Source organism: Anopheles maculipalpis, chromosome 3RL (genome assembly GCF_943734695.1).
Source record: "Anopheles maculipalpis chromosome 3RL, idAnoMacuDA_375_x, whole genome shotgun sequence".
NCBI classification, from domain to species: domain Eukaryota; kingdom Metazoa; phylum Arthropoda; class Insecta; order Diptera; family Culicidae; genus Anopheles; species Anopheles maculipalpis.
Window position 1 is genome coordinate 3419401 of NC_064872.1, and position 14060 is coordinate 3433460.

At 43.3% G+C, this 14060-nt stretch overlaps 5 protein-coding genes across 7 annotated transcripts in view; 3 read left to right on the top strand and 2 right to left on the bottom strand.

Annotated features, from left to right (window-relative positions):
• LOC126564621 (WD repeat domain phosphoinositide-interacting protein 2-like) overlaps positions 1-4353 on the top strand; it is a 37161-nt gene extending 32808 nt beyond the window's left edge. The window contains exons 3-6 of one of the 3 annotated variants that reach the window (XM_050221701.1): positions 2234-2402; positions 2473-3415; positions 3564-3698; positions 4218-4353. In XM_050221701.1, the coding sequence (XP_050077658.1) occupies positions 2234-2402; positions 2473-3415; positions 3564-3698; positions 4218-4333 (1363 nt within the window). In that variant the 3' untranslated portion in view covers positions 4334-4353. The remainder of the gene's footprint in view (positions 1-2233; positions 2403-2472; positions 3416-3563; positions 3699-4217) is intronic. The other 2 variants (XM_050221702.1, XM_050221703.1) reach the window with 2 other exon arrangements.
• The window catches only part of LOC126564095 (GATOR complex protein MIOS), a 259062-nt gene that overhangs the window by 18991 nt on the left and 226011 nt on the right, over positions 1-14060 (top strand). The gene's annotated exons all lie outside the window — the stretch shown is intronic.
• Positions 8649-9941, bottom strand: LOC126564786 (zinc finger protein 708-like). Its single transcript, XM_050221892.1, has 2 exons — positions 9810-9941; positions 8649-9755 (listed from the first exon to the last, which is right to left on the bottom strand). The coding sequence occupies exons 1-2, from the start codon at positions 9939-9941 to the stop codon at positions 8649-8651; spliced, it is 1239 nt and encodes a 412-aa protein (XP_050077849.1).
• LOC126565341 (zinc finger protein 665-like) lies at positions 10402-11809 on the bottom strand. Its single transcript, XM_050222513.1, has 3 exons — positions 11675-11809; positions 11471-11610; positions 10402-11407 (listed from the first exon to the last, which is right to left on the bottom strand). Exons 1-3 carry the CDS (start codon positions 11801-11803, stop codon positions 10402-10404), a joined length of 1275 nt encoding a protein of 424 aa, XP_050078470.1. The 5' UTR covers positions 11804-11809.
• LOC126564555 (protein Spindly-B) lies at positions 12219-13732 on the top strand. The gene has a single exon (XM_050221633.1). It carries the CDS (start codon positions 12224-12226, stop codon positions 13730-13732), a length of 1509 nt encoding a protein of 502 aa, XP_050077590.1. The 5' UTR covers positions 12219-12223.

Here is a 14060-nt window from a genome sequence, read left to right on the forward strand (position 1 = left end):
CCGAGTGACACTCCAGTGACACACCAGTGCGGGGGAAAGTTGTGGCAAAGACGGAAATGGAAAACGCAGCAACGAGCGAGTAAATGAGCTCAACGATTGACCGTTCCACTTGCTGCCGAGTGCTAATTGTTGACTAATGGTAGGTCTTCGGGGTTCAGCTGTTGCTGTTGCGCGTCGTGACGCTTTGGAATTTTAATGAACAACCGGACGGTTCACTTGTTTAGAACGTTTTGCGAAGATGTTTGCTGTTGAGTTGCAGGTGATCGATAGAGAACTAGGTGCGATCATCGGGAGGTAGCAAGATTACACAAACAGTTATCCGCATCGACTTAAACACTCGTCTAGACATTGTGGCCACATTGGAGTTGATTTACGATTCTTGATAAGCTGTCACAGTATCGGCAAATATCTCTAACAAGGAACGGAGGGTAGAACTGCTCAGGGTGGGGAGAGCTTGATAGTATCACCAGACATCACAGAACAAAGCGAACAAGTCGGAACACGAGCCCTTGAATGAGTTGGATGAGTTGGACGAAGGTATGTTTTGTTGGAGGAAACCTGTTCGCAAACTGAACCTCTCCAATCAAGGCGCGATGATGCGAGACGAATTTGAATGCCCTTCGTGTTGACCGAAGGGTGTACGGTCCAGTGTGTATGTCCAAAGGGTTCAAGGGTATCGGCTCGGCTATTGAGTAGGTGTCTATTTCCCCCTCTTTTGTATAGAAGCCCTTCTGATTGTGTCACGGTTCTTAATGATGTGTGTGTGTGTGTGTGAAAAACATCAGCTTCAAGGTAACGGTTAGAAGACGCGAATGAACTTCACATACATATGGCCCAAAAGGAAAACATACCGAAGCACTCCTGTTTCTAAGAGTGAGTCTCAAGAAAGAGGCCATTTTCCCACCACCGAATTGCGTCACAACAACGGCCCCGTTATAATTAGAACAGTAGGTTTTGCGATCATCTGATCTTTTGCTGATCTTTTTCGCGTTCGCTCTCGCGGTCATGACCTTGCTTTGGGAGGGGAGAGGGATGTTTTTTTCTCTCTATTATTTCTTCCCGTTCCGGCACGCGCAAAACGCTTCACAGGGTTGGTACGCCAGGTTTGAATAAATTGGCCGCTTGGATGGAAATGGTTGTACGGTTAAAAATAGCTTGTTCCACTGGCATTTTCCACGCACAAGTGCCATCGATCATTTTGGGGGAGTGGGAACGAAGGGCAACATTTTGTGGGGTGAAATGGCAGCACTCTGATCGGGTGAGCAATTTGTTTGTAAACGGTCATTCGTCGTATGGGTGATGCATATTTTTAGGCGCTTTATTTACAATCTCTGCGTCTCCGCGAGGTCAGTAAATTGAACCGTAGCTTTGTGTTCTGGTTGGGTTGGCTGGGAAAAAGGGGCTGCAGCAGTATGAGCGAAGAGAAGCGGGTCATGTTTAATTTGAACAACACACTGAATCGGGTGCATGATTTACCGTTGCGTTGCACGCTCTTGCAATTTGCATTTTCTACTTTTGGACATGCGTATTTGGGTGTGACAGAAGGAGAGAACGAGAAGCTAGGAGAGCATCATTACGATATTGCGTAGTTGCAAAAGCATGCAAAAGTAATAAATGCAGCGAGATTGATATTTTACAGGGTTTGTCTGTTGATAATGTACTGCACAAACACTGCAGATGCAATGGTAAACTAATTTGTTTATTATTAGTAAACAATTTCCTTTTACTCTACGCACTTTCCCATGTACAATATCATCTGGTAGCTTTACCATGAAAGGAGTAGCTTTCTAGCCCAGTCTACCATATCCTCTGAAGTGTTTATCAAAATGATTGATGCTTTTACATTATCAAGTTAAAAAAAACCCTGTAAATGCAGAAATTTCTGTTCAGAAAACAAACCAATTTAAACACACACCATTCATTTGACGCGCTTTCCAACGATCGTTTGTTGACATCTCTCACATTGGAATAAATCTGTGTGCGAGTATATTATTAAACCAGATGACAAAGTGCGCCACACCAACAAAGTCTTCACGAGCTAGCAGTGGGGTGGGAAGCGACCCGGTCCTCAAGATGCACATTGTGCAACAGGTCGTTCCACTGTGCATCGGTGATCGTTTGTTGCTGCCATGACACTGCTAAGAAAAGATCATAAATTTCCCCCACAGCATCAACTAATTTCACAGCCTACTTACTTGGCATTTTTTGTCTTCTCTCCACTCCTACCTTCCAGATCGCTTTCCGTGGTATCCAGGACGGGATATCGATTGTTTTCGTTAGCATCTGTTGATCGTGTCGATGAAATCTTCTGCAGTCATGACGAGGATACAAAGATTGCCGAGCGGCTGTTTAGTAGCAGCCTCGTTGCGGTTGTTACCGCTAGTGAACCGAACAAGCTTAAGGTACGTACCGTCCGGGGGAGGGTTGGTTACACCAGCGTACTAAGTTTGCTTTTCTTTATTGCTTTTCCAGGTGTGTCACTTCAAGAAGGGGGCGGAAATCTGCAACTACGGCTACCCGTCGGAGATCCTGTCGGTGAAACTGAACCGATCCCGGCTAGTGGTATGCCTCGTGGACAGTATTTACATTCACAACATCCGTGATATGAGACTGCTACATTCCATCAAGAACATGGCGCCGAATCCGGCCGGTCTGTGTACGCTCTCGCTACTATCGCACCTCGCCTATCCGGTGTCGACCGAGTGCGGCGAGCTGCAAATCTTCGATGCGGCCAACCAGATGCGCCGACTGAAGCTGCGGGCACACGATTCACCGCTGTCGGCGCTGAACTTCTCCTACAACGGCGTACTGCTGGCGACCGCTTCGGAGAAGGGTACCGTCATTCGGGTGTTTTGCGTGAAGAATGGCCAGAAGGTGCACGAGTTCCGACGGGGTGTGAAGCGGCACGTTAGCATCGGTTCGCTTAACTTTAGCACCTGTGCGAGCTTTGTCGTCGCGAGCTCGAACACGGAAACCGTACATATCTTCCGGATCGATCCGAAAGCAATCGAGCAGGCGGAACGTCGCCAGAGCATTGCGGTGGATGTTGCCGCCGGTAATAATGCTAGCAGCTCGAGCGATGATGACGAATCGAATGGAAGCGATCCGTCGAGTACGGCTGCTGCTGGTGGTGGTGGATGGGGCATGGGATTTCTGGCGAAAGCCGTCACGAGCTACCTACCGACGAATGTCGTGACGGATGTGTTTACGCAGGACCGTGCGTACGCTACGATACAGCTGGCGGAGGCTGGACTTCGGTACGAGTGTGTGATGGCTAAACTGGAGAAGGAGACGCGCTTACTGTTGGCGTGCGAGGACGGTTTTCTGTACATTTACAGCTTCGAGGATTCGAAGGGTGGCGAATGTAAGCTCATTCGTGCGCATGATCTTCGTACGCCATTGCACGGCATTACCGGTAAGTGGATTCCTTTCCTCTCTATCTCTCTCTCTCTCTTTATCTACCGCCCAATGAAAGGAAAATCGGGCTCGGAATCGGAATGTTAACCCTCTTCTTCTTCTTCTACTCCTGTCTCCGAATCCTTCCCCGGGGCCCGGCCGTGCAGAGGTTGACATCGTTGGCAATGAAAACGATGAAAATACAAACAGCCTGAACGTGACGAACATGACGAAATCGATGCTGCCCGCACCGGGCACGTATGCGGGCGTTCTGAAGGGACGTCCGGCCGACCGGATGTCAGGTTAGTGACTAGCCTACGACCCCCACTGAGAAAAAAAAACCAAATCCACTCTTATCGGAAATGTCCGTCCCCGTATTCGTTCAGATGAACCGTTTTCTAAAAGTGAATCTCTCTTTCTTTCTTTTTCTCTCTGTTTATTCTCCCCCCTATTCGTGATGATAATAATGTGAATCGTTTGCTTTGTAACTGACATTTTAAAATCACCATCTTGATTTTGATTTCGGCCACGGTTCTTCCTTCTGTTTCATGTGCCCATTTAATCCTTATCTTCCGGTTTACCCCCTTGGCGCATGCATTTCCTTATGCTAATCAATACTTACCTTTTTTTAAATACTAAATCCCTTTTCACTTCTCCTCGCACCACCACCACCCCTATTCCGGTTCCGGCTTTTGGTTTTTTTGGCGCATTTTCGTTTGTTTTTTATTTTATTTTGCACAACTGTTGGTTCCATGCGTTTCCGTTCGTTTCTTTCTTTTTATCCTCACCCCCACACCCCCCGTCACGTGGCTCCATTTCAGCAGACTCCGACTGGTGTCATGATCTGCGCGAAGCGGTAGAGTACCCCGTAAAGGTGACGGTGCCGATCTACGATGAGATGCAGTTCCCACCGGTCACGCCGATCACCGTCGAATGACTAGGCGGCGGCAAGGGCTGTGGTACGGAGGAGAACGAGCAGCAGCAGCAGCAGCAGCACCGTTCCCGTGCGGTTGGCCATCACCACTCCGGGCCGACGAAGGTGCGGAACGCCGGAAAATCGTTCTCCACCAAGGGAAGTGTTGGATGCAAGGGTTAGAGGGGAGGAAAAGAGGGACAAGGAGTGCGTGAGGAAAGGAGTACCGTTGATGTTTTTATTTTCTTTAATTTATTTTTACACAAACCAATTCTTCTTAAGCGCGCAGTGTTTTTAGTAGGTGTGTGTTGTGCGTGTGTGTAAGTAGTGTGTAACGCAACACAGCCGGAGCGGTTTTGCGCTTGTGTTAAAAATTTACGCTTTTCACTCTTGAGCAACTTCAGTTCAGTTACTTTCTTTTTAAACATACATTATAGTAGAAGTATCTGTTGCTGCTCTGTGGTAAGCTTCCCTTTTTGTTAACATCAGAAAACGTCCAAACTGTGTGTTGTGTGCAACATTTTCGGTTTTCTCTCTCTGCTGATCTGTCTAGATGAGATGAAACAAGTGTTCACATGTTTATAACAAAAGTCGCCGATGACTTGGATTGTTTTAAACGCGTGTACGTTGTACTAAACCGTGTACTAAAAAGAGGAAAAATAGTTCAAATCAGTGCAATGTTTAGGAGATCCCATCCTGGGAGGAATTAGTTGTGCGTGCGTGTGCGTATCTGTTGGACGTTGATTTCCTTCCTAGGTCAGTAATAAAGCAATACACAGCAACACAAAAGCAAAGCAAAACCAGTTCACACAATTTCACAAAGTAACTTTTAACCCATTACAACGGACGGGCGATTTATTCCCTTAAGGACTCTTTCTATCGATTTTGTATCGCTCGTTCGCAACCTTGACGGGAGAAGGAGTGAGTGAGAGTGTAGAGAAGTAGTAGCAGCAAGCAGCAGCAGCAGCAACGTGAAGATGTTAGATTAATTAATGTGTCTATATAAATATATTTAATAAGCTCGTTGCTCCGTTACATACGTTGATCGTTTATTCTTAAAGATCGGTACATCTTTAACCTTAAAAGTGAAAACACACACACACACACAAACCCTTACAAATTTAAGCGAAACGATGTCCGAGATAAAGCGAAGAAAAAGAGAGCTTCACCGGAAATATGGAGCAAAAGAGCATACAAAAAAACGTTAAAAGAATGGATAAAGGATAACAAAAAAACACCTGAGATCATACATTTGAATTTTGATCACTAATAACTAGATGGATATATACATATACATGTATCTTCTTTTCCGGATAAAGAAGTAGCGAGGTACGCAAGAATTAAAATGTAAAAAAAAAACAACAGAAACTTCTGCATGATACCAAAAACAAATAAAAAAAAACACAAAAACAAGATGTAAAAAAGAACGCTAAGAAACGTAAAAAAAAATACTCAAACAGTTAAGTTTTTAGTATTTTAAGTTTCGGTCGACGGCGGCGATAGATGATTGATGCGCGTGTTGTCTCTTTCATGTGGAACCTACCTTCTCACGAATGCAGAAAACATAATCATTTCTTTGCTTTGTTTTGCTATTTATTAAACAAAATTATTCTATTATATCTCACACTTTCTCTCTCTTTATGGCGCAACAAACACATTATATTATACCGCGGAAGGTGTTTTAGCTCTGTGTACATACACGTTTTGTTTTTTTTTAAGCACATTGCTACTTTCAATTTTATTCTGTTATTTTATGCACTTTTATCAATGTGTTTGGTGTATAATTTAGGATTTACGTATTCGAAAAGTATTGAATTGATGTCTTGAAAAAAAATCGATTTTTTATTTCTTATTTTGTAAAAAAAACAACCCATTTTGCGTCTATGCTTTTTTCTGTTTGTGTTACTAACAAAATCAATCAAACACATGCACCACTTCCGGAATAAAACACAATAATGCACAATAATGGTCTCTCGTTTAGCTTAGCAGAGCGTGCAAATATAAGAGAGAGAGTTATAAGAACGGGGAAGATTCTTTGGTTTGTGGTCACTGTGGAATCGCTTCGAGCAGACAACAACAACAAAACGAAACTATTTTGTTAAAAAATGTGCGAGTGTGTGTGATCGTCCTGATCGTATATTTTTTGTAGGAGCGGAACAATCATATGCCCCCCTGAACGATGGACAAAAACACACATACGCCCCGTAGTAGACACACCTTCGTGCACCAAACTTTGCGCTCTACTAATAGAAAAATGAAAAAAATAGTAGCAGATAATTGTAAAACCGTACTGTTCTGTGAAGAAACCAACAACATAAAAATAGAAGACAGAAAAACACTCACAAAACAAACAATTAAAAGTAAATAGAACAACAAAAAAAGGCAAACAAACGAATCCAAGAATATAAGATAATTAAACAACAACCAGAAAAAAAGAAAACAAAAACAAAACAAAAAAGGCTAAAGATAAGACTCGACAAGATTGTGATTGTGATTTGTTCGTATGCAATTCGAAATACCGATGGAGATGTGTCCGATTTCCCGATCTGTTCGTACAGAGTCAAATCCGAGAAGATTACCACTAATTCAGGATGTCTTTCGGTCACATTGGTCATCCGGTGCTACAACCGCTGGGTCTGGCTTGCAGCAGAAGTTATCAGCGCCATCACTCCATCCCATTTTTTTCCCAGTTAGTTCTCTGTCCAGGAGGATGGCAATAAAAGCTTTGTAGGATGAGCCGTCTGGTGTCTTTCATGCCCGCCAGAGCCTGTGTAATTTGCTGCAGAATGGTGGAAGATCTCCAATCTCGTTCCAAACACACATCAGTTTTGTACGAATTCTATGTCTCAGCGGCGCTTTGTGACTGCTCTGTAGAGTTTTGTGACTGTATAAATGCTCAGCAGAGTCCCAGTTCTGATACCACAAGAACCCTAATAGTTTTTCCGTCACCTTGAGCTTTGAAAATAAGTTCAATACGAAGTCTATCCACTAGAGGAATCCTCTCTATTAGTTTTCGACTATATCTATATCTCTACATCGACGATCTTTCCTCTTTTTCCTCTTTAGCTCTGGATCCAAGTGCATCTCATCCTTGTGATTCGTGAGGTATCGATGGAGAGAAATTTCTTCCCGCTAATATTGCACTCATACGATACGTATGTTGCTTATGTTTACTAGTTTCATGGCAACATGGCACACTGGAACGGTTTGTCGTAGTGGGTGGGTTCGATTGCGTTCGGTGCATGTTGCGTTTTGGAATATTGTTGCCGTTCAGACTCGCTATCGAACTCGTGTGGACATTCGCAAAATCGGTAGAATTGGCTGGTGTGCTTTGCCTTTCCAGAGTCTATAGGCACATTAGAAATTTATATCTCCAAATTATCATCGTCAGTTGAATTGAACAAGGAAACTTCACTAATGCCAAACGTTTCTAGCCGTGGATTGCATTGACATGGAGCGATTCGTAATGCTCCGGCAGTGGCTCAGCGCTGTAGAAATCCGTACTCACAGTAACGATACAAAGAAAGCTGTTCTTCTTTGATTGATGCCACGGAAACATTGTCCAACTGATCATCAAAGTGTGTGCAAGAAATCCCTAAGGCATCCGAAGCTAAGGATGCTTGGAAGATTTTTTCCGACTCGATACATTTCCGTCGCACCAATACAGCGTTGATAATGTTGATTTGGCATTTTCTACACCAATTTCTAATAGTACCTGATAGAAGAACAAAACATTAGCATTGGGCCTTAGTAATGAACCGAAACTTACCTTTTATGCCTGCTAGCTCCAGCAGCACATCGACGATGCGTTCTTGTTCTTCGTGCTTCACAAAAATATCAACCAGATCAAGCTTGGTAATACCGTTGGAGGCACACACACACAACAGACGATGGTTTGATTCATTTTTAGATGACCGTATACTTAACTCCATTTTGCTCAAGACTTTAGGGCATTATATTTCCATTAACCAACACTTTTTGATAATAAAATCTGAAAAACATGCCCTGGTGCGGTCGGTAGAATGCTGCACTCCCAAGATTGTTTACATTTGAAATTTGGTTTTTGATCTCTTTCAAGCAGCTTTAGATGACTTTGCAATACATCTAAAAAGCAAATTACAGTCGTGGCGTCGTTTTTTGAACACAATCGAATGAAAAAATAAACAAAACCGGAGTTTTTAAATTTATCGCTTTTTAGAAATCAATTTTAAACAATTATTTTATTCCTTATTTTTATAGATATGGAATATAAATTAATATGTGTATAGGAAAACAAATGAAAATAGTATGTTTATCACAAATTGATTTCAAATGTAGGCGAAAGTTATTAAAACGTCGCCTACACTTGCTTTCGCTTGTATTGGGCATGCTTCTTGCGCATGTGTCTGGTAAGATTTTTGCTCGTAGTGTACTTGCCGTTGCACAAACTACAGCTGAACGGTCTCGTACCTTCATGCACATGCGAATGGTCCTGCAGCTCCGATTGTGCCTTGAAGGTCATCTCACATTCCATACACTTGTGCACACCGCGATGCTTTATCATGTGCCAGGTTAGGTACATTTTCAACTTGAAACTAGCTCCACACAACTTGCAGACGAAGGGTTTCTCGGTAGAATGTAGCTTCATATGCGTTTTCAAGTACGCTGTCGTATTGACGCGTACACCACACACATTGCAGCTGTATTTCGTCCTTAAGTTCGGTTCCACGTGCACAGAACCTTGGTGCCGTTTTAGATGGCAGGATTTGAAAAATATTTTACCACAAATATTGCAATCAAAGGTATGATTTGTGTGCTTATACTCATGATATCTTAACGGGTGTATGGAACCGTACAGGACGCCACAGTATGCACACTGATGGTTAAGCATAGTTTTCGTCGATCGATGTGCAACTACACCCCATTTGGTAGTGTACGTGTGGTAGCATATTTCACACTGAATCGGTTTGTCTTCGGTGGGTTCGATTGCGTTCGGTGCATGTTCCGTCTTGGAATGTTGTTGCAGCTCTGTCTCGGTATCAAACTCTTGTGGACATCCACAACATCGGTAGTATTGTTTAACGGGCTTTTTATCGGCCATCACCGATCGAACAGGTGCTGCTTCATCGTCGGTTGTGTCGAACAAGGAAACTTCACTGATACCGAAGCTTTTCCAGCCGTGGATTGCATTGGCATGAAGGGATTCGTAGTGTTGCTGCAGTGGTTCGGCGCTGCAGAAATCTATGGAACATTCCCAGCAACGGTACATGGAAAGTTGTTCTTCTTTGATTGATGCTATGGAAACATTGTCCGATTGGGCATCAAAATGGGAGACAGAATTAGCATCTAAGGAAGCTTGGATGAGCTTTTCCGATTCAATACATTTCCGTCGCACCGATACAGCGTTGGTAAGATCGGTTTGGCATTGTCTACAGCACTTTGGAGGGAATCCATCATCAACCGTTGCCTAATGAAAAGAAAAAGTTTTAAAATTGGGGTATTGTAATGCAGCCAGGCTTACCTTTATTCCTGCTAGCTCCAGTAAAATATCTGCAATGCATTCATGATCTTCGTGCTTCACAAAAATGTCAACTAGATCGAGCTCGGCATTGTCGGTGGAGGCACACACACGACAGATGATAGTTTGATTCATGTTTAAATAGCTTTGTAACTATTGTTAGTTTCTGCAACTTGATAGGATTGGATGTATTGCACGTTTGGTCACTTATATTCTATCATAAACAGCACCATCGAACCCATATTTCTGCTCTGCACTATTCACGCTTCTATTGATACAAATCCTGTGTTTACGTTTTAAAAGTTTTAGATGCTTTTCAAAAGCATCTAAAATTAGGATGACAGCTGTAAATGACGGCATCTTTTGAGAGTTCGAAAACGAGGCAACGGTTTTTGATGAACTATTAGGTTTTTCAGATAATTTTGCTCTAGTGATTTGAATATTTTTAATAACCTGTTCAATTATTGATTCTCAGCACTCAGGAGGGCAGAGGAAAGAGCAAATATTCTTCTCTTGTCGGAATGATTTACTTTTTATCAACCATCTTCAGATATAATATTTTTTTATCGTTTATTTTAGCCCATTCCATTAATCGCTACACTTGTTTTCTTTTGTACTGTGAATGCACCTTTCGCATGTGTTTGAACAGAGCTTTCTGCGTGAAGAAACCATTACCACACAGATTGCAGCAAAACTCTCTCGAATCCTTGTGACTGTTCATATGATCCTGCAGGTCCGATGGGCTTTTGAACGATGCATTGCACTGTTTGCACTTGTACAGTCCTATATGCACTGCCATGTGCCACTTTAAGTAGGATATTAGCTTAAACCGTGCACCACACAAATTGCAGGAGAATGGTTGCTCGTTCGAATGTAACCGCATGTGCACTCTCAGATAGGAAGCCGAATTAACGCGCTTGCCACACTGATTGCAAACGTGTTGCTGTTGCTGATGCTGTAATTTCGTCGCCCTTGCATTTGTATGCAAGTTTTTCATGTGGTTTTTCAAATATTCCGGGCTGGAGAATATTTTATCACAAATATCACAGGTGAATTTGCCATGCATATGCTTAAACTCGTGCCTGGTCAGTTGTACATTCGTGCCAAACAGTAGGCCACAGGTTGCACACTGGAAGCGTGATAAATATTCCATATTTTGGTGGTTTTCCAGTGCGCTGGCAGTGGTAAATAAACGATGACACACTTTACATTGAAATGTTCGGCTTCCATCCACATGTATGGCTTTTGAGGCGTGCACCATATCGGAGTGCTGTTTCAGTTCGGCATCGGTATCGAACGATAGTAAGCATCCACAGCAACGATGAATTTGAGGTGGAGGAACAAAAAAGTTTTCTTCTGTAGTCGGGTCTTCCACCATTTCTACCACCTCATGTTCATCATCGGTTGAATCGAACATGGAAACTTCACTAATGCCGAAAGTTTTCCAGCCATGGATTGCATTAGCATGAAAGGATTCGTAGTGGTCCTGCAGTGGCGCTTTGCTGCAGAAGTCTAAAGAGCACTCCCAGCAATGGTACGTTAGAATCGGTTCGTTTAAAGAAGATATCACGGATACATCATCCGGCTGGTCTACAACATGGCTAAAATAGATGACAAGAAATTTGGAAATGCTCGCTTTTGTTCTTTAAATGTTTCTTACTTACGCTAAGCTAAGGTTAAAATCCAATGATTGTCGAATGAGTTTTTCTGATTCGATGCATTTCCGCCGCACCGATACAGCGATGATAAGATCAGAATGACATTGTGAACAGCAGCTATGTGGAAAACCATCATCCACTGTCGCCTAATCAGGAAGCAGGGAAAGGTTATCAGTGTTAAGACTTAGTTATGTTATTAGAACCACTTACCTGTATTCCAGCCAGCTCCAGCAGAATATCAGCAATGCATTCTTGCTCTTCGTGCTTCACGAAAATGTCGACCAGTTCGAGCAACGTTTCACTGGAGGCACAGACACGACAAACAGCAATTTGATTCATTTTTACTTTATAACTAGTTTACGTATTAAGTATAAATCCGAAACAAATCCACCGAAAACAAAATCAAGCGAACCGATGCAGTTTTATTTACAAACAACGAGATGATTGACAGCTTGGCAGCGGCTTTAGTTCGCTTTCAGATGAAGTAAAGAGGAAACGTCACTTTGAAAGGCAACTAAACTGCAGCAAAACAATGCTTTTCATATTAAAAACAAACGGTCGCAACGTTTCGCTTGTTGTTGGCATCGAGTTAGCCTAAAATTGCTTTTATTGAAACGCAACTAGTTGATGGTGGAAATACTTGTGCTTTGAAGTGCAGAACTAGCAAAGTAAGTGATAAACGTAATTCAAGACAAAAATAAATCCAATAACTAACTGAGAACCAAACATTCCAGATTACGTACATCAAGCGTCCCACCTATGGAGAAGCCTGCTTCCAGTAAACAACTCCTCGCGGAGAATGAAGATCTACGCCAACAGTTGCACGTCTTCAAGAACAAGTTTGAGATTGCCAACAAAACAATCTTCGATTTGTCAGAAGAGCTGGAACAGGTGGTGGTAAAATCGGCCGAAGAAAAGAAACAAATACGCTCCACTTATGAGGAGCAGCTGAAGGCACAAAAATCGATCATAGATCAATTAAAAGCACAGTTAGAGGAAAAGAATGACATCCTTCCAGGTTCCGATCCGGCTCCCGAAATACCGGCGACTGCCATTTCCGACCAGCAAGAATTGCTATCTCGTGCGAAACAAGATTGGGAAAATGAGGAAAAACGATATCTTTTCGAGCTCGAATTGCTTCAGGAAAAGTTCCAATCTACTTCGGAAGGGCTCCAACAAGCCAAATGGGAACTGTCCAAAACTAGCGAGGAACTCCAGCAGGCGAAAGAACGGCTCGAATACAAGCAATCAGATTTACTTATCGAAAGGGAAAAGGCAAACGAGCTGCGCACGTTGCTTGAAGCTGCCCAGCAGCAGAACGCTTTACTGTCGGCTGAACTCGCTGGCATCCGGTCCGGTTCAAGCAATGAAAATACGAAAGGAAATTCCCTGTTCGGCGAGGTGGCTGATCAACGCACCAAAGTGCTGAAGACATTCGCCACACTGAAGGCGGTCCACATCAAGCTGAAGCAGGAGCACGCCGATTGTCCGAGACAGATACGGGAGTTGCGCGATATAAACCAGCAATCCGAGCGATTGTACGGACAGTGTTTGAAATTGATTAAAGCGGCAGAGTATGATAACTTGTTCAAATTACGGGAGCAAAACGGTGACCTTCACGAGCAGCTTGAGAGAGCGTTGGCCCGTGTTCGCTATTTGGAACACGAGATGGCAACCAAAAGTGCCGATTGGGTGAACAAACTGGTGCTGTACTACACGGAAGAGATGCGAAAGTTGGAACAGAGGTTGCGTACCTGTCAGTTTCAGCAACGGGAAGCAATGGAATTGCGCCAAGATGCGGTAAAGGAGGCATGGATGTGGCGGCTAGAGGCACAACGGTTGAGGACGAATGCTTTGAACGTTGAACGTGCGGAGTGTCCTACAGCGACAAAGTCTGAAGACCCAGCCAATTCTACAAAAATCGAAATAAAGGATGTAACTGAGGTGGAATGTAGCGACAAGGAGAATGAAGGCATTTCTCGGTCCGAAACAGCTGCCACGCCTTACAGCAAGGAACCGGAATCTGACGATGAAGCTTGCAGCACTGTTCCAAGTGTTGGCAATACTGTACAGATGGCTCCGAAACCTGTTGGAGCTCTGCAAGAGATTAAGCAAGAAAATCCGGAACCGGATACAGCCACCTTCAAAATTGTGCCTCTGAAATGTTACAAAATCACTGACCTAATGAAGCTTCAGAACAAAGGGCTCAACAAAACTGATACGGAATGCCGAGCCAATGAGGATGAGGGCACGGAAAAACCACAATAAACGTAAAATAAAGTAAGAGTAAGAAACAAAATGACTACTTGCCGTCCATAGTCCTATCTGTTGTCCGAAATCTGGCAGCTGTATAGCTGACTCGTGACTGGTGGACACAGTTCCTTCGTAATTTCCTTCAATTTTGATTCCGATCTCGGAAGATTCATCAGGAAGACCTCTAAGATGGGCTACGCTTTTCTTCACCCGCATATTGAACGTTTGTTGTAAGCTTTCTGCGGTGACGAGTTCCTTACGCCCGTACACTACCATTATTGTGGACGTGCTTTCATGGTACGGGATGCACCATGCTGATTAAGCAATCCTAATGCTTCAAACG